The sequence below is a fragment of the Ursus americanus genome, chromosome 1 (assembly GCF_024610735.1).
Source record: "Ursus americanus isolate L20-20 chromosome 1, mUrsAme1.1.p, whole genome shotgun sequence".
In the NCBI taxonomy this organism is placed as follows: domain Eukaryota; kingdom Metazoa; phylum Chordata; class Mammalia; order Carnivora; family Ursidae; genus Ursus; species Ursus americanus.
This window is the reverse complement of record NC_142127.1, coordinates 46,932,862-46,957,783: the sequence shown is the minus strand read 5'-3', so window position 1 is coordinate 46,957,783 and position 24,922 is coordinate 46,932,862. Positions and strand designations below refer to the sequence as shown.

General features: G+C 39.3%; 1 protein-coding gene across 1 annotated transcript in view; it reads right to left on the bottom strand.

Moving 5' to 3' along the window:
* The window catches only part of CERS6 (ceramide synthase 6), a 293,290-nt gene that overhangs the window by 209,116 nt on the left and 59,252 nt on the right, over nt 1–24,922 (bottom strand). The window contains exon 2 of the mRNA XM_045780449.2: nt 381–486. Within this exon, the coding sequence (XP_045636405.1) occupies nt 381–486 (106 nt within the window). The remainder of the gene's footprint in view (nt 1–380; nt 487–24,922) is intronic.

Here is a 24,922-nt window from a genome sequence, read left to right as displayed (position 1 = left end):
GGTCTCAGACCAGACCCACGGTATCTCCAAGGTCTGCCTGTACATTCGTTATATTCCTCAGTTCTACCCCGTCATCTCCACAAAACCCCGTCCAACTGTTATACGTAATGCTTCATGTCATGCGAGATTAAAAGAGGCACAGAATTAGACTAATCACTATCTAATCTAGACCATTCTTTACAGACAAGCTTCTAAAATCAATGTGAGAGTAAATAAACAGTTCTCAAACATGTCCACTTTTATTCACCTTCTACCCAGCTTCTTTCCAGCATGAGGCTGGGCAATTAGTTCTCAAATGCAAGAGGAGAGAAGGGATTAAACAATCTCAGACTGAGAGTGGTGGTCGTGATAATTCATACCGTACAAAAGGACAATCATACCTTCGTAATCGCAGTGAAGACCTTTTCCAGAATGGCATTTGGCTGGGCAATTTGTGGTCCATTGGCCTGAATGTTGAGGGCTATGGCACATGGTTTGGCTACAAATCTTTAAAAAAAAAAAAAAAAAAAAGGTCAGAAGAAGTTATTCTTTCTATAACTGTTCTTAATATCACCAATCAATTACATATTACTCAACTGTCCCAATAAACTGCGGGATGGACACTACTAACACTCATACATTGGTCACTGTAAAGCCAATTTAACTTTTTTTCTCTCCTTTAGTCCTCCAACAGTAACAGGAAAAAAGAAATCCTTTTAAAACATTTAAATCTCCTAATCCCTAAGTTCTAATGAGACTGAACAGGTAGAAAGACTACAAAATGGCAATGGAAGTACATAAGTGAAATAAACAAACCATCATTTTAAAATGATATAATTTATGCTTTTCTTACTGACATATGGCTAGCAACTGTCATTGCTCATATATTTTTGCTGTGAGATAGTATTTACTAACCATCTGATTACACATGGAAGATGCACCTTTGATCACCCCTACATTGTAAAATTGGCCATTTTTGTCTCTATAATCAAAGCACACTATATTCAGCCCCAATTCCTTATGGCTTCTTAAAATTCCTGCTTTGTGGTTATTTGTGTCTTTCTCATATGGAGTAATGAACGATATCAGACAGCATTGTATCCCAGACAAGTTGAAAAGTCTGAAATGACTAGAAGCATCTGCTGCACTGTTTTTATCCTAAGCGAATGACTACGTCAAGAAGAATGGGAAGACACAGTTTCATTTCTGGTCGTGTTTGATATGTGAATGAGGCATTGGAGGAGTAGGGGAGGGCATGGGGCCCCAGAGGCATGGTGACATCTCTAAAGCTCTTTTTTCTTTTAAGCATTTACAACTTTAAGAGTTGTTTTAGACTAAATGTTCAAGAAAAAAGGTTTTGTGAATATTCCTTTTCAGTAGTGACATTTAACATTTTCTACTAATACAAAATCATATAATAACAGATGAAAGTATTACCCATATTATTTTAATGTTGGCCAAAAGCAACAGTTGATAAATGTACAAAACAGATCATGAAGCTTCTTTAATATTAGTTGATGAGATTAAAGAGTAGACAAAGGAATTTTTTTTAAGTGGGACTAATGAAGTTTACATACATATACCATATAATATCCTACTGGGTCCTATTTCAAGTTAAAAAGAAGACATTTATTCAAACAGAAAAATGGAAGACTGTACGTGCAAGCCTAACCCAGGAAAGATATACACAGATAATGTGATATAATACCTGTTTTGCTGGGCTCTCTGGGACCAAGTTAGGAAGGAGGAGTAACCACCCTTTTCTAGTACATAAGTGTTCTAAAATACGGAGATTTCCCCACACTTGCATTCCCAATTCTTTTTAATGTAAAATGTTCTAAGATACATTACCTATGCCCCTACCTTCTTAAGGAGAATGTAATCTTTTTCACTCTGGGTCTTCACTGTGAACAATAATCATGGAACTATGGCTATAGTTAGTGGGGAAAAAATGAAGTTTGATGGGTAATGCCCACAGCAGAGAGTCCAGAACTTGTTCTCTTGACAAGTTTCCTGCTTTGTGGTTTTTTTGCCTCCTCCTTATGATAGGAGTGTGAAAAGATACAAGGTCCAGCAAGAGTGGGGAAAAAAGGTAAAATAGCAAGATTAATTTGGTATAAGGGACATCAACTTATCATTGGTTGCCTTCTACTCTTCCATGTTGGATTTCTCCCCTGTCCTCCCTCATCCTCCCCATCCCCACAACCTCTAAAACACTGTTCAAATTCCCTTTCTGAATTTGCCATCATCCTTGTAACATCCTTCTGTCCTAGTACACGGTCTTCTTTCTATCTTCTAAAGAGTTAAGGGTCGAAATGCAGAGGATGGTCATTTCACTTCTGAATACACTGTGACAATGCTTAGGCTTATGCATGAGGGGGTCAAGAAAAGTGACCAACTGGTTATCTTCAGTAAATATGTTTTCATTGTTGCTCCCACTGTTTTGAATGCTGTTGACAAGTTAACATATCTTCTCTGTGAGCCCCACAACGAGTGGGCAAGCAGGAGAGTCAAGAAATTCACTCAACAGAATTAATTCAAAAGCCACTTCCTCACCTTTGCTATCATCCTACAGTAACTCAAAAAAAGCATTCAATATCTAATATGCAATAATAAATTATTTACACATTTCTTCTTCTCTTTTTAAGCATCAAGCGACTTCTTAAAAACTCTTCTTTAGGGGCACCTGGGTGGCACAGCAGTTAAGCGTCTGCCTTCGGCTCAGGGCGTGATCCCGGTGATCTGGGATCGAGCCCCACATCAGGCTCTTCTGCTATGAGCCTGCTTCTTCCTCTCCCACTCCCCCTGCTTATGTTCCCTTTCTCGCTGGCTGTCTCTATCTCTGTCGAATAAATAAATAAAATCTTTAAAAAAAAAAAAACTCTTCTTTAAATTTCAAGAACTAATGCAAAAGCATCTTGAAGAAGGCATATCCCTTGATCACCAAACTTATCAAATTTTGGTAATCAAAATTATCAAGTAAATATGATGCTCTGTAAACAGATTTTTAAAGCAAAATCCAAAGGACAGGATGGAAATAATCTCTGCCACCATCTGGCTATGGCACCCTAGCTGCAGAAATCTCCCCATATATAAGAAAATTAATAATAACTACATATGTATAGGGGCGCCTGGGTGGCTCAGTTAGTTCAAGCACCTGCCTTCAGCTCAGGTCAACATCTCAGGGTCCTGGGATTGAGCCTCACGTCGGTCAGGCTCCTTGCTCAGAGGGAAGCCTGCTTCTCCCTCCCCCTCTGCCTGCTCACCCTCTCTCTCTGTCTCTCTCAATAAGATCTTTAAAAAAATAACTACATATGTATATAAATTGCATGTATGTACAAATACACATATTTGTTAAAACATGATGTCACATGATCTTTCTAAAACTTTTGATGTGCGCCACCTGTATGGTTTCATACCATATAGCATTTACACATCATGACTTCTCTGGGTCCAGAAACCCAGTCAGCTTCAGCTGCACTATGCCAAGCCATGTGCACCCAACAAGTTCTAACAGTACCAAGCAAACACGAGCAGAAACCTAAACAGGCATTTGAAAAAGACCAGGGTCATCAGACAGGGTAACCGTTTGCCTCAGTCAAAGCTGCTCACTCAGCACCAGTGTTCACTCCCTCAACCCCTCACTAGGTGTTCTCTTTTCAACTTATCTAGTACACACAGCCAGACAATTTCCAAGATTTAAAAAAACTTCACAAGATAGGCAGAAAATACGTAATTTGAAATCTTAAATGAGAGGAGAAAAGAAGATACATTTTTTTATTTTCCTAGTAGTATCCCTAATTATAAGAAAATGCAGACATTTTATTTGTGTTTATTCCCCAAAGAACTTGTGAACTGGGCATTTTATTTTTTTCTGAGAGAGTATGAGACACCAAATAAAACCCATGACACAACTACCATAATTCTGTTACCTAGCATCATGGTCCATTAGAGGAAAGCTGGATTTTTTTTTCAATGCTGGCTCTAACAGAAATAAGTTCATGAAAGCTGTCTTTCACAGGTTTGTAGAGACAGAGAGATAGAGAGGGGTTAGGAGGTATACCTACAGATACAATTATTAAAAGTTAATACATACTTTCAAACTTTGATGATTACCTTTACCAGAAATGCTCTCCTAATTACTTCTTTATCAAAGGTAGCAACGCTGCCTTCACAAGACCAAACATCTATAAAGTACTTTCATGTAGCAGAACATATGTGCAAGGGAACACAATAGGATATGAGCTTTGAAAAATACTAGTCTCGGTTTAAAAGCAGAGACATTTCTACTTTTTAATTCTATTTAACAACATGTATTTGTATTTTAAACACGACCTGAGTATCTCTGCACAGAGCACCAAAGTAAGCTCTGGGCTGTGGTATGGATAAAAGCACAACAAAACATAAAATGATTATTACACTCAAAATGCTTACAATATGTTAAAGGAAATTAATTTAAAAAATAAATAAATGTTTAGCAGGCAAATATTAGTTCTAATCGCTTAATACCATGTAATCTTCAGTGTGGAACATGGCCAGAGACTTTCGGTCCTTTCTAACTTGAGTATTTCCTGCACTTTCCAAACAGTTGTAAGGCTGCAGTGGAGGATACATAAACGTACACATGATGTAAATGTATAGAATTAAATCACACACACACACACACACACACACACACACACACACGTGCGCGCACACATGCACAAATGAGTGTAAGTACACCTGGAGAAATCTGAACAAGTCCAACAGATCTTATAAATGTCAATATTCTGGTTGGGATATTATACTATAGTTTTGTAAAGGTTACCATTGGGGGAAACTGGATAAAGAGTACATGAATTCTCAGTGTATTACTTCTTACAACTGCATGTGAATTTATAACTATCTCAGCAAAAATTTCAATTAAAAAATAATTAGAAAAATTCTGTTTTTACAGTATAGAGTTCCTCAAAAAGTTAAAAATAGAACTACCCTACAATCCAGTAATTACACTACAAGGTATTTACCCAAAGAATACAAAAATACTAATTCAAAGGGATACATGCACACCAATATTTATAGGAGCATTATCTATAATAGCCAAATTATGGAAACAGCCCAAGCGTCCATCAACTGATGAATGGATAAAGATGTTGAATATTTACACAATGGAATATAACCAGCCATAAAAAGGAATGAAATCTTGCCATTTGCAGCAACATGGATGGAGCTAGAGAGAGCATAATACGAAATGAAATAAGTCAATCAGAGAAAACAAATACCATATGATTTCACTCATATGTGGAATTTAAGAAACAAAATAAATGAGCAAAGGAAAAAAAGAGAGGTAAACCGAGAAAACAGACTCTTAACAAAAGAGAACACATTAACGGTCACCAGAGGCAAGGTAGATGTGAGGATAGGTTTAACAGGTGATGGGGATTAAGGAGTGCACTTGCTGTGATGAGCACCTGTGATGTACAGAAGTGCTAAATTGGGGTGCCTGGGTGGCACAGTGGTTAAGCGCCTGCCTTTGGCTCAGGGCTTGATCCTGGCATTATGGGATCGAGCCCCACATCAGGCTCTTCCACTACGAGCCTGCTTCTTCCTCTCCCACTCCCCTTGCTTGTGTTCCCTCTCTCGCTGGCTATCTCTGTCGAATAAATAAATAAAATCTTTAAAAAAAAAAAGTGCTAAATCTCTATATTGCACACCTGAAACTAATATAACACTGTTAACTGGAATTTAAATAAAAACTTAAAAAAAAAAAAGAAAAAGAGATGAAGCATAGAAGAAAAATGTGAAACTATAGATTAATTATTTCTACTACTGAAAAGACAATTTTTTCCTATAGCAGTGGTTTTTTAAATTTTTTTATTTAAATTCAATTAATTAACATGTAATATATTATTGGTTTCAGAAGTACAGGCCTGTGATTCATCAGTCTTATATAATACCACTGCTCATTACATCACATGCGTCCATCACCCAATTACCCCATCCCCTCTTCCCTCCAGCAGCCCTGTTCGTTTCCTATGCTTAAGAGTCTCTTATGGCTTGTCTCCATTTCTGGTTTTGTCTTATTTTTTCCTCTCTTCCCCTATGATCCTCTGTTTTGTTTCTTAAATTCCACATATCAGTGAGATCATATGATAATTTTCTGATTCACTTATTTCACTTAGCATAATACCCTGTAGTTCCATGCATGTCATTGCAAATGGCAAGATTTCAATTTTTGATGGCTGCGTAATATTCCTGTGTGTGTGTGTGTGTGTGTGTGTGTGTGTGTACACCACATCTTCTTTATCCATTTATCTGTCGATGGACATCTTGGCTTTTTCCATAGTTTGGCTATTGTGGACATTGTTGCTATAAACATTGGGGTGCAGGTGCCCCTTTGGATCACTACATTTGTAACTTTGGGGTAAACATCCAGTAGTGCAATTGCTGAGTCATAAGGTAGCGCTATTTTCAGCTTTTTGAGGAACCTCCATACTGTTTTCCACAGTGGCTGTACCAGTTTGCATTCCCACCAACAGTGTAGGAGGGGTCCCCTGAAAAGATAGTTTTAAAAAGATGATGAGCAGAATTTATTTTTTTTTAAAGATTTTATTTGTTTATGTAAGAGAGAGAGAGAGCATGAGCAGGGGAGAGGGGTAGAGGGAGAAGGAGAAGCAGACTCCGTGCTGAGCAGGGAGTCTGATGTGTGACTCGCTCCCAGGACTTTGGGATCATGACCTGAGCCAAAGGCAGATGCTTGACCAACTGAGCCACCCAGGCACCCAGAGAAGAACTTCTTTCTTTAGCTTTAGTGTCTCATTGTGGGATTTGTCTTTACCTTTATGTATCTTCATGCTATAATAAATCCACAATTAGGACTAAAATAATTTGGTTTTGATGTGAAAGAATGAGGTCCTAATACATTGATTCTTCATCTTCAAAAACTCTGTACAGCATACTAATTCCCCCTAAACTAAACTACCTAGGGACTTAGGAGAATGAATAAAAGCAAATAGACTTTGGAGATGAGTCAAAAGTAGGAGCAAGCAACCAGCAGAGAGTAAGTTCCCTATTTATTTATGTTTATTTTGCAGCTCTCCCCGAGGACAGACACAGTCACAGCACCGGATGAAACGCTGATAGAAAAACACACTCTCTTTCTAGATGTAGGAACCAGGGGAAGGAGCCTGGGAAAATCAGAGAGTGATTAGGGAACCATGAAAGGGGAAAAGCCAGAGAAGCCAATCCCTAACTCTGTGTATAACCAACCAAGCATGATTCTGGCTGACCTCTGAACTATGTATGTACAAGGTAAACTGACAGCAGTCAGGAGCTAAGATTTAAAGAACTGAACTGAGGCCAAAGCCACTGTCCACTGAAGGCATGACAAGCTCCAATTTGAATCCAACTAAGTAAATCACCTGTTAACACAAAACATCAACACTCTTCAGGGCAATATAAAAAATAAAATCTAGAATCGCCACAATTTAACCTTCAAATTCCAGGATACAATCTACTCCAGGATACAATCTAATACGTTGATGAAAAGAGCAAAGGAAAATATGACCCACACTTCGGGGAAAAGACATACAAAGATATTCAGTGAACTTGAAGGTAGGTCAATAGAAACCATGCAATCTGAAAAAGAGGGGAAAAAAATTAAAAAACAGACTTTGAGGACCTGTGGAACAATTTCAAAAGGCTAATGTATGGGTAATTTGAGTTTCAGAAAAGAAAGAGTGAGGAAGAAAAAGAAAATATTAGAAAAAAATATAGTTTGCAACTTTCCAGATGTGATAAAAGATATACAGATCCAAGAAGCTCAAGAACCCCAAAAGACTAAGTTTGAAAAGAAGAAAATCTAGACAAATCATAGTCAATCTGATGAAAACCAAATATAAAGAGAAAATATTGAAAGTCACCAGACAAAAATGGCACATTATATACAGGAAACAATTTAAGCTATATATACTAGAATGACAACTATAAAATAAAACACATAACGGAATAAAATCCGAAAAATAAAAAAATCACCATGTTTTAGCAGAAGAACTTAGCACTGTATTTCTTTTGTTGTTTCCTTTGTTGGACAACAAAACCCAGGTGGACAAAGGTGGTGTAGTTCATAAAAATACGATGAACTTAGGGGTAAAAGAGAATTACAGACAAGGCCAAGACAATTACCAATTGTACAACAGTCATGCTCTTCAAGAGCTCAAGAAATGTTTATTAACCATCACAATGCTTCTAAGCCTTCATTTCTGTAAGTTTTGTGGATTTTTATAGTGGTTTATAGTATAGAAAGTGTAAAAGTAACGAAAAGCACCTAATAATATTAAAAATCACCAGGAATGCCATCACCCAGAGATAAACATTTATTGGCATTTGAGCATTCTTCTGCTACCTCTCCCTCATACACTTTATATGTTTTTTATACTTTGTTTACTGTATTTTATTAAAAATTACATCACACTATATGTATTTAGTAATCTTCTTTATTTTCCTATTCTGAATATTTCTCCCAAGAAATTACATATCCTTGTAAAACGTGGTATTTAATGGTTACATAAGCCTAAGTGTTCTGATTTTTCGTTGTTGTGAAGACTCTCTCAGGAAATTGCCATTAGACTCTTTCTGACACCAGAAAACTCTGGTCAAAGTCCAATTACCACAGTACAGACTCAGGCAAAGATGAATTTGAACAATTAAATTCTTCAGATTGATTTGAAATAACTGTCATCACAGGATAATTATCCATTGTTCCATGTGCTTGATCTTTACTGAATTGTGGATCACTCTTGCTAATATTTCCAAAGCTTCAAAGAAATCAGTCATAAAGTTTTGAATAGGAAAATCTCTAGACTCTTCTACATCCTGAATTTTTATATTTTTAAAGATTTTTGATGATCAGTAGAAAAAATGGGCAAAAGATGCAAAATAGGCAATCACAGAAAACAGAAATATCAATATGCATATAAAGAGATATTCAACACCACTGGGAAAATGCAACAATACCATTATAACCTTCAGGCTGGGTCTGATAATCTAAAATATAGCTGAGGATTTGGAGGAACAAGAACGCAAATAAACTGCTTGTGGTGATTAAGTAAAGGCATATGTAACAATGACCAATAAACATGAAAAGATGATCGTCCACACTCAATTTAAAAAACTGATATCAAAACACTGTATCATTTTCACCTATAATATCTGCAAAATTTTTTAATGTGGATAAATGTCAAAGCTAGTAAGAGTTAAGAAAAATAGGTACTCTGGGGCGCCTGGGTGGCACAACGGTTAAGCGTCTGCCTTCGGCTCAGGGCGTGATCCTGGAATTATGGGATTGAGCCCCACATCAGACTCCTCTGCTGTGAGCCTGCTTCTTCCTCTCCCACTCCCCCTGCTTGTGTTCCCTCTCTCGCTGGCTGTCTCTATCTCTGTCGAATGAATAAATAAAATCTTTAAAAAAAAAAAAAAAGAAAGAAAAATAGGTACTCTGATAAACTGTTGATGGGTGTCCAAACTGGTACTATCTTAGAAATGTAACTTACCAGTACTTAACAAATTATTAAAATGCCTAAGCCCTTGTGGGTATTACTAGTTGTACATCCTACTAGAAATTTACCCTACAGATATACTGGCATTTGTTAAAGTAAAGTTTATTAAAGTATTGCTTGAAGTAACAAAAAAGGCAGGAAACAAATATTTATCCAGAGGATATACATGAAATACAGCACATCCATACAATGGAATTCTATAAGGTTGTTAAATGAGGCAGATTTGTTGTGCTTCACGACATAATAGTCAAATGTAAAATGCAAGATACAGAAAAAGTATTATCATACCTGCTTCCTTAAAAAACATTTTTATTAGAGACAGTAGTGAAAAGTTACTAATGGTGATAATCTTTTGGGTTAATAAGATTGATCTGCATGTTATCCTCTCTGTATTGTTTACATTTACAGTATGTTTGCTTTATATTTACTTTAAGGGTAAATAACATTTAAATGCCTTCGATCAATATTTAATAACATAAAAAAATGCTCAAAGGCAAAAGGTAAAGCAATGTTTATATGATGACTACTTATAGATACATGTAAACTTCTGTCATACAAAAGAAATTGAAAATATCCTAAAAGGTTAATCATGCCCACTGCCAGGAAAAAGACTGTGGCTTACTTTAACATTCTTTTTTATGCTTTTCTATATTTCTCAACATCTTAAAATGAGATTTCAAATACCAAAAGTAAAAAATAAAAATCTTCAAAAATAGAAATGAACAGAATGGTTTCTAATGCCAGGTAAGACTCAAAACCTTAATGACACAAAAACTGAATATGGAAAGCCCTGAGGCAGCTGCATTCCAGCTAATTCCATAGAGTTCTTCAAGCAAAGGGCTCCATTGTGACTGAGACAAGGAAGAGAATAGAAGGTAGAATAAAAATAAAATGCCATTTCAGTACCTTGTCAAATAGACAAAGGATGAAACTCAAGTCAATGGGAGCACCAAAAGATACAAAACTACGAAACTGCCTGAAATTACTTCAAGAAAAATGTTACCAACACTAAATAAATACACGGAGAATGCCGAGATGCCACCAGAAGAAAATTGCTTCTACCCAGGCCTGGAGACACCACAGAACTTCTCTATTTCCTCATCTATATAATGAAAGCTGGAATTACACTCCATCTCATGCTGGGAAATTTTTTTTTAAGATTTTTATTTATTTATTTGACAGAGAGAGGGACAGCCAGCGAGAGAGGGAACACAAGCAGGGGGAGTGGGAGAGGAAGAAGCAGGCTCCCAGCGGAGGAGCCTGATGTGGGGCTCGATCCCAGGACTCTGGTGTCCCTGGGAAATATTTCTAAACCATTAGCATCTTGAGGCCAACTGAAAAGGGATAGACATGGGGACGATGGCACACAGGGTGTGCATGCAGAAGACAATTTTCTAGCATCACAAAGCAGAAAGGAAAATTCCTTTAGAACAAACCCGTATCCCTAGTGAATTTGCTCTGAGCTTGAAATCTTGGTAAGCTGTTTAGTATTTCCGAACTTTAGTAACCATATTTATAAAATGGAGACAGTAAAACCGACTTTGCAAATTTTGTGTGAACATTGAAAGAATGATTATAAACCTCATACCACAGGGCTCAACTGGCTAGTCTTTAAATTTTCATTACAAGAAGCATATGTTTTGCACATTAGTCGGTGCTAACTGGTAACCTGCAATGTGTTATAGGAAGAACATAAAGATGGCAAAAATTTATAAAAGAGTTGGAAAACTTAAGAACTTCTTTCTGTCACTTGGTTCAGCCTTCTTCCTCCAAGCCAGATTTCTTCTCTAAAGACATCATTCAGAAACTTCCTTTGGGTATGAAATGCTCCTGTACATTTCTTTGCAATTTCCTGTGAAACTATAATTATTTCAAAATAAAAAGGAAAAAAAATCTTCCTTTGGTATCCTATTTTAGCTTTGCATCATGTTTGACTCAAAATATTCTTCCTGCATAATTTTTTCTTGCTGAAATGTAAACCCATTTCCTCTTTTCTTAGCCCTCTGGAGAGATCGGTACAGTCAATAACCTCCTCAAATACCCAAAAACACTGATTAAGTCATTCTGCATTCTTCTCTCTTCAAGAATCAACAGCCTGGATCCCATAAATCTTTCCTCATCCATCTTTTTCTAACTTTAAATTTTTGTCTTTCTAAACTTCTAAGGATTCTTTTCTGAATCTAACTTTACCCTATTCTTTAAGGAAGTGAAGAGGCCCTCAGACAATGGCTGCTTTTATTCATAAAAGATCATTGGCAGAGACTTTCTTGTTGTTAAAAAAAAATTTCACAAGAACCATTTTACAAATTACAGCTAAGTCATTAATAGCTGTAGTAAAGGGACCTGCCAATGGAGTCCACACCAACCTGGTAAGAGGTGCACATCAGAAACTGGAAGGCCATCAAGTGCCATCAGCTGTGAGCCGAGATCCTTGGAAAGCCCAGGTTGACCTGAGAAATGTCAAAACTACCTCTCCTTGCTATGCATTTCCAGAATTCTGAAAACAAAAACTCTAGACTTCAGACATTTCATCATGAGCTCATTGGAACTATTCAAGCCGCACAGAATCTAGCCTTTAAAAAGAAATTGTTGGGTTGCCTGGGTGGCTCAGTCATTAAGCGTCTACCTTCGGCTCAGGGTGTGATCCCGGAGTCCTGGGATCGAGCCCCATATCAGGCTCCTCTGCTGGGAGCCTGCTTCTTCCTCTCCCACTCCCCCTGCCTGTGTTCCCTCTCTCACTGTCTCTCTCTCTGTCAGATAAATAAATAATAGCTTTAAAAAAAAAAAAAGAAATTGCATCTTAATTAAAAACATGCCCCTGTATTTTGCATAAAATAATAAAAAAGGCATTAGAGATATTTATAAGGAAAACTGTATAGGGTATATTTATATATGAACATACCCTTGTAGTCAGGAAAGTCTTTAATATGTTACCACTAAGCTGATATTTTCATTATGATACTGATAAAATTGCCGTCACTGTCAATCCCTCTTTTGGGAATATTGCCCATGTGTGAGTCAGCTGTTATTTTTCGTCTGCACTTCTTTGCACATTAAGAATGATACTATCTGGACCTCTCATTGAGGGGTACAACTGCACCCTCACAAAATTTGTCACTCTGTCAGCTCTGCCTCTTTACCTCATTGACTGCAATTTCGGCGATTCCATCTCTAACTGCTACTTCCAGCAGTAGCTGTCAGCTTTTGACACATCTCACAAATCAAGAGCTCGGCCAGAGAGCCTCGGAATCCCCTGCAACTGTACCTCCCAGCACTCTAACAGATACCTTCCTTGTCACCGTCCTCATGCTCTCTGTGTGATGGGGTCTAAGTACCCCTGATCACTCGTCTTCCGTAGATGACCCATTGAGCAAAGCGGACTTGCAAGAAGCAGGCTTTCAAGGCCTGCGGACAGACTGTCTTACAGGACCTTGTTACTGGTAGATTTGTCTCCAGACAGGCTGTAAAGCTAAATGGGAGATTCTGGACAGTTCCAAGCCTTCCTCTATGCATTAATCCTTTTACATTCTACTGCATCTGCCAGGTGCCTTACAGTTCAGCATGGGCTTTCACGCTTCATCTCAGTCACCATTCCAAATGTCTCTAAGGGAGATGCAAACTGATTTTATCACTGTTTTAGAGAAGAAGACTTAGCGTTCCTGTGACTTGAATTGTACACAAAGGGACTAGAGGTGCTTGCCAGCAAACACCCCTCTTACTCTACTCCAACAACAGCACTCACGCAACATTTCTGACTGGTTGCAGCTGGTTACACACGCTCATGGCCTGGATATCAAAGCCACAGGATTGGCCACTGGTGCCTCAAAACCACGAAAGTTGGTCATCAGTCATCAATAAATGATGCCTGGTTTCACTTCTGATCTACCGTTGAAGACTTCTGGGGGCATGTGCAGGTAAACCAGGATAGTGTCCTTTAGTTTGACGGTGGATCACTAATAGCACAAGGACTTTACAGAATTTGAAAACAGAGTCAGCAATTCATGAAGGAGAGTTTCATACAGGTCTTCACTTAAGCTCATGATCAACCACGATGCTAAAATTCCCCCCAGAAGAATTTGAAGCCTAACACAAATTTTAACACCAATTACATATCATGTGCCTCTTTCACAAGCAAAGATAACTGTGAAAAACAGACAGAATGAGACAGAACGAAGGGTAGCATCATTCACACAGTGAGAGTAATACAGAATGATTAAGAAAACTGACTCTCGGGGTGCCTGGTGGCTACACCGGGTAAGCGTCTGACTCTTGGTTTCGGCTCAGGTGGTGATCTTAGGGTCGTGAGATCAAGCCGTGTGTCAGGCTGTGCGGTCACCAGGGAGCCTGCTTGAGACTCTCTCCCTCTGCCCTCCCACCCCGTGTGTGTGTGTGTGTGTGTGTGTGTGTACTAGAAATCTAAAAAGAAAGAAAGATAGAAAGCAAGAAAGAGGGAGGGAGGGAGAGGGATGACTCGACATCAGCAAAATCAGTCTACTATAAAATGGTAAAAGCTGAACGGTAGCCTATGTAACAAACACACTGAGCACAGTGCCACGATGGAGCAGGTACTCAGGGACTGGTCTCCATCACCTCCCAGAGCCCCTGCCCATTGTCACGTACAGACTCCTATGGTTTCAGCGAACTCCTTCACACAAAGACCAAGTCTAATGAGGCATTACAGTACTGGATCGTCGTAACAGTTTAATTCAAGGCCTTTTTTTTTTTTTTAACAATTACTCTTAATTCTCTTAACTTCATTTGACCTTGTAATTAGTATTACCTAAGATTTAGAGGTAAGAAATCTGAGACCCAGAGAGTGTCATTCCCAAACCCAGGGTCAGCTCCTCTCAGGTGGCCACCGTTTCCTGTTCTTTTCTCATACTCACCATGCTATCCCAGGATGGAATTGTGCTAGGAAAAAGTGAACGTAACACATCTGTTTGCAAATCCCTCAAGTTCTTCTGTGACTTCTGTCCGCCTACCTTAGGTCAGCAACGGACAGTGTGTGTTTCAGGCAGTGTGTGTTCATGCCACACCCGCGGTAGTTTAGACATTCCCCCTAAGAGAGTGCGGATCTGTGAGGATCGAGTCAGGAAGACAGAAACCACAGGTTATTTTAATAGAGAAAGTCTACTCTAAGGAACTAGTTATATCGGTATAGGAGTCCTAAAAGACACAAAGGCAACCCTGAGATGTCACAGAGGAAGGAACAGCAGCCAGCAGCCCTAGGGGTGTGGGAACAGAGGGTACAGGTTGGCGATGGTGACCCCGCAGGCTTGACCCAGATCCCTCAGGAAGGGGCAGTTCCCAGCTGGGGATGATGTCCTGGTGGGGGCATGATGCAGCTGCTTCTGGGAATGCCGAGGAAAGTCAGAAGCCACAATCAATCGCTGGAAACGAACCATCTCTCCTGGGGGAAGAACGGCTGCTGAGGTGACACTTTCAGGAAAGGAGGTAAACAGGATAAGCATGTCTGGTCTCCCTCCTCCAGCCATGCCGCCTCCCTCCAGCGTATTGGCAGAAATTATAGGGAGAAAGCTGGCAAAGGAGAAATGCGGTTTTTAGAGCCTCAGTCCCAACACCATAAATAAAATGAGAAGGGTGGGTTTATAGCTGAGAGATGATGGCTCAATTTTCAGCACAGAGTGTTCTTCACATGCTCAAAATCTCCAGTCTGGGGACGCTCCTGCCAACTGGACATCATCGCCATTGGATTTTTTAGCACAGCTGATACAAGGTCTGTTGGTGGCCACTGGGCAAGAAACTAAAGAGATGCTGACTGGCTAGGACATTTCTTGCTCTCCTACTCCAATCCCTCTGCTGTCACACCACTTGCACATGATGTGGAAACTTCTGCGTTCCAAAGAGTATGCTGTTTATTTTCAGAAGCCTCCTCCTATAGAAAGAAGCTAAGCAGCTCTGGAGGTAGGCTATCCTGATTTGACCACTTAACTAGCTGTGAGATAAGAGGACAATTATTTCACCTCCCTGAGCCAGTTTTCCTTGATGAAATTATACCACCTGGACCACACGACTTGTTTAAGAATTAAATAAAACGTTAATGTAAAAGTGCCTGGCACATAGGTGGGCAAATGCTGGATTCATTCCCTTTGTATGAGAAAAACACACCTCAAACGGTTAAAGAGCTATTACTCATCTGCTTTTCTTTTTTGCGATCTTCATCTTGTAATTTCAGTTGGTCTAAGACCCGCGTGTGATTCTATGAGAGTATCCTCTTACTGCCAGAAAACCCAAACCTAAAAAGCAACGTAAGCTCCCAAGATGAGAAACAAAGCTGAAATAAGAGGTGGAGAGACAACTCTGAAGGCAGCAAAGGCAAAACACAGCTTACTCATGTGGAGTAAACAGGAGAAAACAGGATAAAATATGCACTCAGCTCTTGATTAGGAAACAAGCATTTCTCGGAGAGACGTTCCCATTTTCTTAATGCAACCTTGTATTATGCAAGCAATGGATACAGATCCTTGTTATTTTTTAAAAAGATTAGTAATCTCTTGATGTACTATAAGCCTTCTATGACCACAACCCCAGTGGCATCATGAGACAGCCCAGTGAGTGAGCATAATGGTATTAAACCTTCAAAATTCTTTGATGGGAGCATTAATGAGAAATAACCAAATCTGCAAGTAAACATCAGAGCTCAATTAAATAAAAGAACATGAAGGTCATTTCCATTTAAAGCTCGGTAGTAGATTCAATCAATGACGTATTTTCCTGAGGGGCAAAAGCTTATAGAGTGAGTTAAATGAGTTCTTATTTAAAGACCTGCAAAGAAGGGTCATAAAATGTTAGTAACTATGGTACGATAATTGTAATAAAAGTGTATTTTACCATGAAAAAAAAAAACAAACTTTTAAGCAAAAGTCAACTTTTTCGGGGCGCCTGGGTGGCACAGCGGTTAAGCGTCTGCCTTCGGCTCAGGGCGTGATCCTGGCGTTATGGGATCGAGCCCCACATCAGGCTCCTCCACTATGAGCCTGCTTCTTCCTCTCCCAGTCCCCCTGCTTGTGTTCCCTCTCTCGCTGTCTGTCTCTATCTCTGTCAAATAAATAAATAAAATCTTTAAAAAAAAAAAGTCAACTTTTTCATTGTTTCCTTTGGGGATTTACAAAATAAAATTATTTCAGGGGAGCTCAGAGTGACATCCTCTGGTATAACTGCCCCCTGGATGTTTAAATTTCCTCAGGCCTCATCATTCCTGATGAGCTCTTTAGCCCTGTTACTTAAGCACCATGCACCAGTCATTGGTGTCGCCTGGGAAACGTTAAAAATGTAGAATCCCAGGCCCAACCCCAGACGCAATGAATCAGATTTTTGTGTTTTAACAAAAATCCCCAAATGATTCCTATGCACAAATGATTCCTAGTTTGATAGGCGTGTTTTAGCCCAGTGCTTCTCAAACTGTGGTCCCCAGACTAGCAGCATCAGGATCACCTGAGAGATCGTTAAAAATGCAAATTATGGGGCCCCACTCCAGCCCTACCAAATCAACAACTCTGACGGTAGGGTCTAGCAGTCTGGGTTTTAACAGGCCCTCCAGGTAATTCTGATGCATGCTGAAGCCTGAGACCACTGCCTTAGCTTAGACTTGAACAGACTGGTCTTAAGGGATGAAGGAATTCTCTTGCACCTAAAAGCAGCCCATTTCACCTATGGGCAGTGCTCGCGGAAAATTATTCCTTAGAAATGAGCCCAAGTGTCCCCCCATAACGATTATTCCTACCAAGATGAATAAAGACAACAAATCTCAAACTTTCTTCCTACCTGATGGTGGGGAGAAAATAAGTGATCAAATAGGCATTCCAAGTGACCTGTGGAATATGAATAGTGTCAAAGGAGTGTAAATGCTGGGGCGCCTGGGTGGCACAGCGGTTAAGCGTCTGCCTTCGGCTCAAACATGACAATCCTACAACATTCCAATCAGGTCAAGTTCTGAACCTTCTTTTCTACAGATAAAAGTCTACATAGACAGAGACGTAGATATAGTTAATTTATATAATATACATGTAAATAATATGGTAAAATATTTTGCTAATAGTGTATAAAAACATGTTACAATTAATTTTGTTGGGTATGATAATGGCATTGCAACTATGTTAAAATAAATCCTTTTTACAGAGAAGTGCATAAAAGATAGCTTTTATATACCTATAGTATACATACATAAAATCTTGTAGTAACTAAATAAAAGTATCATCTTTCTCTTCTAAATCAAATGTCAACAATCAGGAGCCACGTTAACATCGAGTTTTTGGCAGCCCCTTCACTCACTGGGCTTATGGTCAATCCAATCCCTTGAGTGTTATATCAATAATACTGTTTTTTATCTTTCTATTACACAGGGTTTTTTCTTCCTTCTGCATTCTTTTAGAGGTCACTTGGGCCTCTCAGTTCTTTCTCCACCTCAGTCTGCAGTCCTGCCTGCTTGGCCGCGGTATGGGGCAGCACTGGGCAACTTGGATGGACACTTCAGGGAAGACTGAGACTGCTCCATTTGTTTCACAATCCCCACTGCTTTTCATTAATTTCTTTCCATACAGAAAAATTAACTCGATGACTGCTCTAACTGTACCAAAAATAACTTGGTATGGTTTATTAAACATCATTCAAAACGAAGCTAATGTAAAACGCCAGCATTATAAGCCTACCACAGCTCATTAAGCTGCAGGATATTTTCACATCCCATGAAGAAAGCTGGACCTGTGATTTGAGGTGCTTCGGGACTTCCTTTAACTTAAAAAATACTACCGATACCTACCGATTACAAACAATATACCTCAAAAACACGTGAGTTCAAAGTTCAATTTTATTTTATTTTTTTAAAGATTTGAGATTAAAGATGTATTTAAAGATATATTTTAAAGATTATTTGAGAGAGAGAGAGAGCATGCACGTGCATGTGAACATGAGTGGGGGGAGGGGCAGAGGGAAAGAATCTTCAAGCAGACTCCCTACTGAGCATGGAGCCCCAATATGAGGCTCGATCTCACGACCCATGAGATCATGACCTGAACCGAAACCAAAGGTTAGACGATTAACCAACTGAGCCACCCAGGTGCCTCCAAAGTTCAATTTTAAATGCTGTTGGGAATGGCCCTTGGACGAGCAGAACACGAAGGAGAGAAACATGAGCACATCCACCCAAAAAGATAGTCTATTTGGAGAAACACCTAGCACTGCACCTGGCATTTAACAGACAGGCATCCAGAACACATGACATCACTCTTTCATTTGTCTGCTACTGTCTAATATAGCCATCACCATGGCACGTGTGGGCTTCAAACACTTGCCACCATTAGCACTGGTTACTCTCCTCATACACCTGCTATACAAACCCTAGGTTTTTGATTTTGTAGGTCTGAAGGCCACTGGCTGCCCATCTACACCAGCTTGAAAACTTCAGTGACCATTTCAAACTTTATCTTTTCCCAAGATTTTCTTGAACCTCTCCATCTCTCGCCAAACCTTCTTGCAACAGTATTGCATTTACACTCCTTTTTTTTTTTTTAAGATTTTATTTATTTTTTTGAAGAGATAGAGACAGCCAGCGAGAGAGGGAACACAAGCAGGGGGAGTGGGAGAGGAAGAAGCAGGCTCCTAAGGGAGGAGCCTGATGTGGGGCTCGATCCCAGAACGCCAGGATCACGCCCTGAGCCGAAGGCAGACGCTTAACCGCTGTGCCACCCAGGCGCCCCAGCATTTACACTCCTTTGACACTATTCATATTCCACAGGTCACTTGGAATGCCTATTTGGTCACTTATTTTCTCCCCAGCATCAGGTAGTGAGATTCTTGATGACCCTGACTCACTTGTTCTCTTCTCTGAAAGCCTGGCACATGCCACCACGTACACATTGGATACCCCCACCCCACAACCACCCTTCCTTCCTTGCAAACAAAACACCTCTTTTATTTGAAAAGACTACCCATGAATTCTGACTGATCTCAGATAATCATGAAAATCAGATTCTTCTTCTCCAAATACCTGCTTTCTATTTCCCTGGCAGCTACTGGGGATGCGGAAGGGACTGAAAAAGTTTCCTCCCTGATAAAAGAAGTTTATTGGTCCATCAGCCTCTTTCCTCCTCTTCCTTCCTTGTTGTAAAAGGTAGTGTTTGGAGCAGTGGCAACCATAATGGGATCGAGGGGTGATAAGCTTAAAGACAAAAACCAAACATTGACAGTGGCCGAGCAGAATGGCAGAAAGGGCCTGAGTTTCCACTGGCTTTGTCAAGCTATTAATCCAACCTTAATCCAGGTCCAGAGCCCTGGACCTACTGTGCCTCTTGTTACAGAAGATCATCAAATGACTTTTTCATTTAGCCAATGTCTTAGGCATTATTACTTTATAGGCAAAAGCATTTCTAATACAGCCACTATTACTCTTGGCATATAATAAACACTTGAATATTTACTGAGATGTAGTTGAGTTTAATCTATTCATTCATGTAGTTAGAAAATACACAAAAGCGCTTGGTCTCTCACTGCTACCATTTTCTCCCACTTCATTCAAAATCTCACTTAGATTACTGCAGAAAACAACTTCCTCACTGCTACTGAGTGCTGACACTTTCAGCATACTAAGAAAATTATTATTTTTTAAGTGACAGGAAAATGTTTGCTCAGAAGGGATTAGACTCACAGTAACAGAAAGGAAAAATTTTTAAATGTGCAGTTCGAAATGACACCTGCTTTAAAAGATACTTTATAAATTTCAAAGTAGCCAATACTTTGCCCCAGATAAAGTAGACGGGCTGTCTTGAACACTCCACAAAAATCTGCTCATCCATCCAGCTTTTGGCTACCTGTGCCTGTTACACAGATCTCAAAATCCAGAGTCATAATTGCCATAGGTTTGTGGCTCCTTTTCAGTACCAAAAACAAGGCTATGTCAGAACACATAGCTACAAAATTTTCAATTTGTCAACAAGACTCCAAACTAGGTAGTCACACACACACACACACACACACACACACACACACACACACACACACACAATCATTCTCACAATAAATTCTCCAACTGTGTTCTCAAATCAATCACTGCCTGGCACAGAAACCTTAGAAATAACACACTTACCAAAACTGGCTTTTGTTGAAAGAGCTGGAAAGGGAGGACCAACCTCTATATGCCTAATTTCTTTTTACCTTTGAAAAATTGCTTCTAAGAAATTATAAACTATTTCCGTTCAAAGAAAATTATGCTCAGTGAAGCCCCTTAGGGCCTAAAGGTTTCTGAAGGCTATTCCATTTTTAATTTAGATCTTTCCATTGTTCCTGTCAGAGATGAGTGATGTCTTGGCTACCAGACCTTGGAAACCTTCAGTGGGGGAGCTCCCAAGCTGCAGGCAGAATTCTTTTCAACTTCTGGCCTTACGAATGTCATTTATTAGCTTAACATGACAACATCTCATCTTTCACCTCTGACTTAGTGAGAACCCAAGAAATGTCTGGCAGTGCCTCAGTTCAAATGCACCCAAGAAGTCCCACTAGTAATTTGCTGGAACTGTCTCTCAAAGCTCTGTTACTATCATCATCATCATCTCTTCCTCCCCCACCACCTCCTCCTCCTCTTCCTGCACCTGGTGCTTGTCTGCTCTTCAAAGCCACTATTGTACTCTTTATCTCATGGGATCCTTGTGATAAATCTATCAGGCCTACGGAGGATAAATCTATCTCTGTTAGAAAAGAGAAAAATACTGCCCAATTTTGAACCAAATCAATGGGGAATAGGTAAAAGTTTGCTTCCCTTCTGCCCCACTTGACTGTTACATTAGAACATTTAGCTTACGAATGACCATTCTATCAGGCACTATTAGCATCTAGGCTGGTCCTTAGATTCCAGCTTGGAAACTATCTGGATCTCCTCTGCTGCTTTCCAATGTTATGCCTGTATAGCTTTGCCATTCTTAAATTTTGTCTATCAGATCAAATTTATTTCCCTGAAGAGTTGAGCTTGAACCAATTCTGTCAAACCTAATTTAGTAATAATAGAAAATGAAATTGAAAATATCTATAGGAAATAGAAAATATTTTAATGCTTTTATAAACAAATTGTACTCATGTAGCAGAAGGAAAAGGTTTTAAAAGGCTTTCCAAGATGTAACCACAGTATGTAATTGAAGGTGTACCATAAATATCTATTTCTTATTTTAAAATTAAGACAATATCCCTTTGAAAAGAAATCTCCCTACCTCCCAACATATTTTTCTCTATATGGCACAATATTGCCAAGACTCTGTAATTTAAGATGTATGGTCACTAAGACTATTTGAAAAATGCTACCAAGGCCAGCATTCTAGTGAATATCCACCAACACCAAAACATTTCCCCATATTTATGATGTACATAAAATTATTCTTTAATCAGTTAAAAATACTTATTGAACACTATGGGTACCCAGATTTGAGCCCTGGGACATGCCAGTCACCAAAGAGCAGGAAAGGATAAGGAGCGGGAGGAGGGGGGAGGCAAGAGGCAGGAAGAGAACGAGACAAATACATACATAGAGTTTTCCCGCAAAGTGTGTAGTAAGTCTTTGAGGCATTCACTATGAAATGATCAGAAATCCCAAAGATCACAACAATTAGTTCTCACACACAGACAAAGCTGCTCTTACATTCTTAGAGGAAGGTTTTTAATGATGATCTTACTACAATAATTAATTCAACCACAATGTCATGAGACCCTGAGCCCTACGGTATTAAGAAGGGGAACCAAAAGCAGCACTCCCCATCCTCCAGGACTCCATTGTACCACATGGCCAAACAACCGGACATGAGACGATTAGACTATGTGGTAGAGGCAGCTCTGCCTCACAGCACAGAGATGAGAAAATAAAGCCCAATTCTCAGATTTGGGCCCAAAACTAGATTTCCAACTGAAAAGAAATGAACAATGACTAAACTATGATGCATCTTTTAATGTCCTTTAAAATAGTTATGTGTTTTTACAGCACAAAAAATCATCCACTGAAGTATTCATAATTATAATCTCTTCAGTACTGCTGTCCTACAGGGACATGCCACTTCAATGCATCACAAACATGCATCTTGGGACGCCCGGGTGGCTCAGTTGGTTAGGTGGCCGACTCCTGATTTTGGCTCAGGTCATGATCTTGGTGTCCTGGGATCAAGCCCCATGTTGGGCTCTGCACTCAGCGGGCAGTCTGCTTCAGGATTCTCTCCGCCCCCCCCCCGGCCCTCCCCACACTTGTGCGCTTTCTCTCTCTCTCTCAAATAAATAAATAAATCTTAAAAAAAAAAAAAAAAAGGACATGCATCTTAATTTTTTCTTTAGTCTAAAAGGAATTTATGCCAACACTATTTCATATATACCAAATAAAAAGCAGAAAGAACACTTTCCCCCCAAAACTTTAAAGGTTGTCTTCCAACAGATAATCAAGAAGGGAGTGATCGCTCATGCTCACACAATCTCTGCAGTTTATTAGTAAGGGTTTCTTAAATTAATTCCAGGTCCAATGGAAAATTTTGCAAGAACTTTAACAGCAAAAAAAGACACCCATGTCTTTTCCTTTCCATGGAGAATGAGGCTATTTTTGCCCCAAGAGCCAAAACATGAGGTATTAAAGGTCTCAACATCCTCCTTAAAACTATCACTAGCACTTTGCTTCCACTCCCATCCCATGTATTTCTCAGTATGCTCCTAACCTTGGCAAGCATCCTCCTGAACTTGACCTTAACCAGGCAAAGAATTAAACAAGAGCCCCAGTTGTGGTTCCTTTGGGCTTATAGGAGAAACCTCCAAACTAAGTGTTCCTCCTTTCATAAAATTTCCAGAGTCCAAACAACACCCATCAAATATTAAGCCCATCAGTTAACAGTAATGAGGGGCAGAACAATCCCAAGCTTGCCCTTTCTCTCTTCCTCATCTTTTAGGACAAACTACTATATTTTGATAGTCCTGAGATCATGAGTGCAAAGCTAAAAGAAACCAGAATTCAGTCCATGAGAATTGCTTATAAATGAAATGGGCTGCCATAACACAGGAGAAACAGTACGTTTAAAGGTGAAGAACAGGTATGGGCTTTACAGGTGGGCGACTTGGCTTTGAGTCCCAGCCTCTTCCAGTCTAAGCTCACACATCAAATAACAACTTAATCTCAGTTTCTTCATTTCTAAAATAGGAACAGTTGCCACAATAGCTCTGGGCCACATACTCTTCTAAGCTCGTACACAAACAAATTCATTTAATCCTCAAAACTATCCTCATTTTACAAATGAGGAAACTGAGGTACAGAGATTAAGTAACTTCCCAAGGTCACATGGCAAACAAATATGGAGCTCAGATTCATTCAACGGTCTTACTCCAGAATCTGTGCCTATAATTGTTACATAGTTGCCGTATCATACAGCTGTTAGAGGATTAAATGAAATAATGTACATGGTACATGAACTGGCACATAGCCGCTCAAAAACATTATAGCTGCTAGTGCGGTTAATTATTATTGACATTAAAATAACAATATTGTTTATTATATAATATTTTATAGTATATTGTATATATATAATGTTACTACTATTATTTAGCTGCCTGATGTTAACCACATTCAAGCAGAAGCTAGATACCGCTCCTGAATGATCTCTAGAATGCTTTTCCATTCTGACTTTATTCTAAGATGGGTCAGCCTGGTTCTTTAACTCACAAGTAAAATGTTATGACATCTCAGATCTATATTCGTCCCATGGACCAGGCCTCACAACCCCGTTATCACCTGGTAAACCTCTCGTCAAAGAAAATGTGGGTGATTGTGAATATTCTGGAAACTACACCTGCAAGGGAGTCTCAACTACTGAAAACAGAAGACTTGGCCCATTCCTTAAAATTTCAAAATATAGCATAAGCAGTCAATAAAAACATGCACTAGATAAAGTTCCAGCTCCACTTGAAGATTATCCAACAAAATGAGTGTGATTTTTTATTTCTTTTCCGTTATTTTAAATTGCAAGAGACAGACATCTCCACGAGCTGGAGTTTCTCCAAAAAAAGTCACCAGGGATAAGATCCCTGAAAGCTAGAGAGTAATGTCAGCTATGGTACAACTTCTCCAACAAAATTGCCTCATTACAGAGTCTCTTCTTGGCACAACTTGTACTCTTAAAAATAGTAGCCCAATTTCACAAGCAAGTGGGAACCTCCTGATCCTGACTTCTACAATACTGCATTCCTTCTGCTGCTAGTCATGTTCAAAGTCTGTTTCTTAAAATTGCTTGTCAAGCCATACTTTGAACAAGGCCAATTACTTTCCTCCTAAGACAAAAGCATGAGAACCAGGAATCTGGGAAAACAAGAGAGTCATTATTTTACTGACATGTTTACGTGAACATGAACTTTGAGTGGTTCCCACTTTCCACATCAACTCCCCT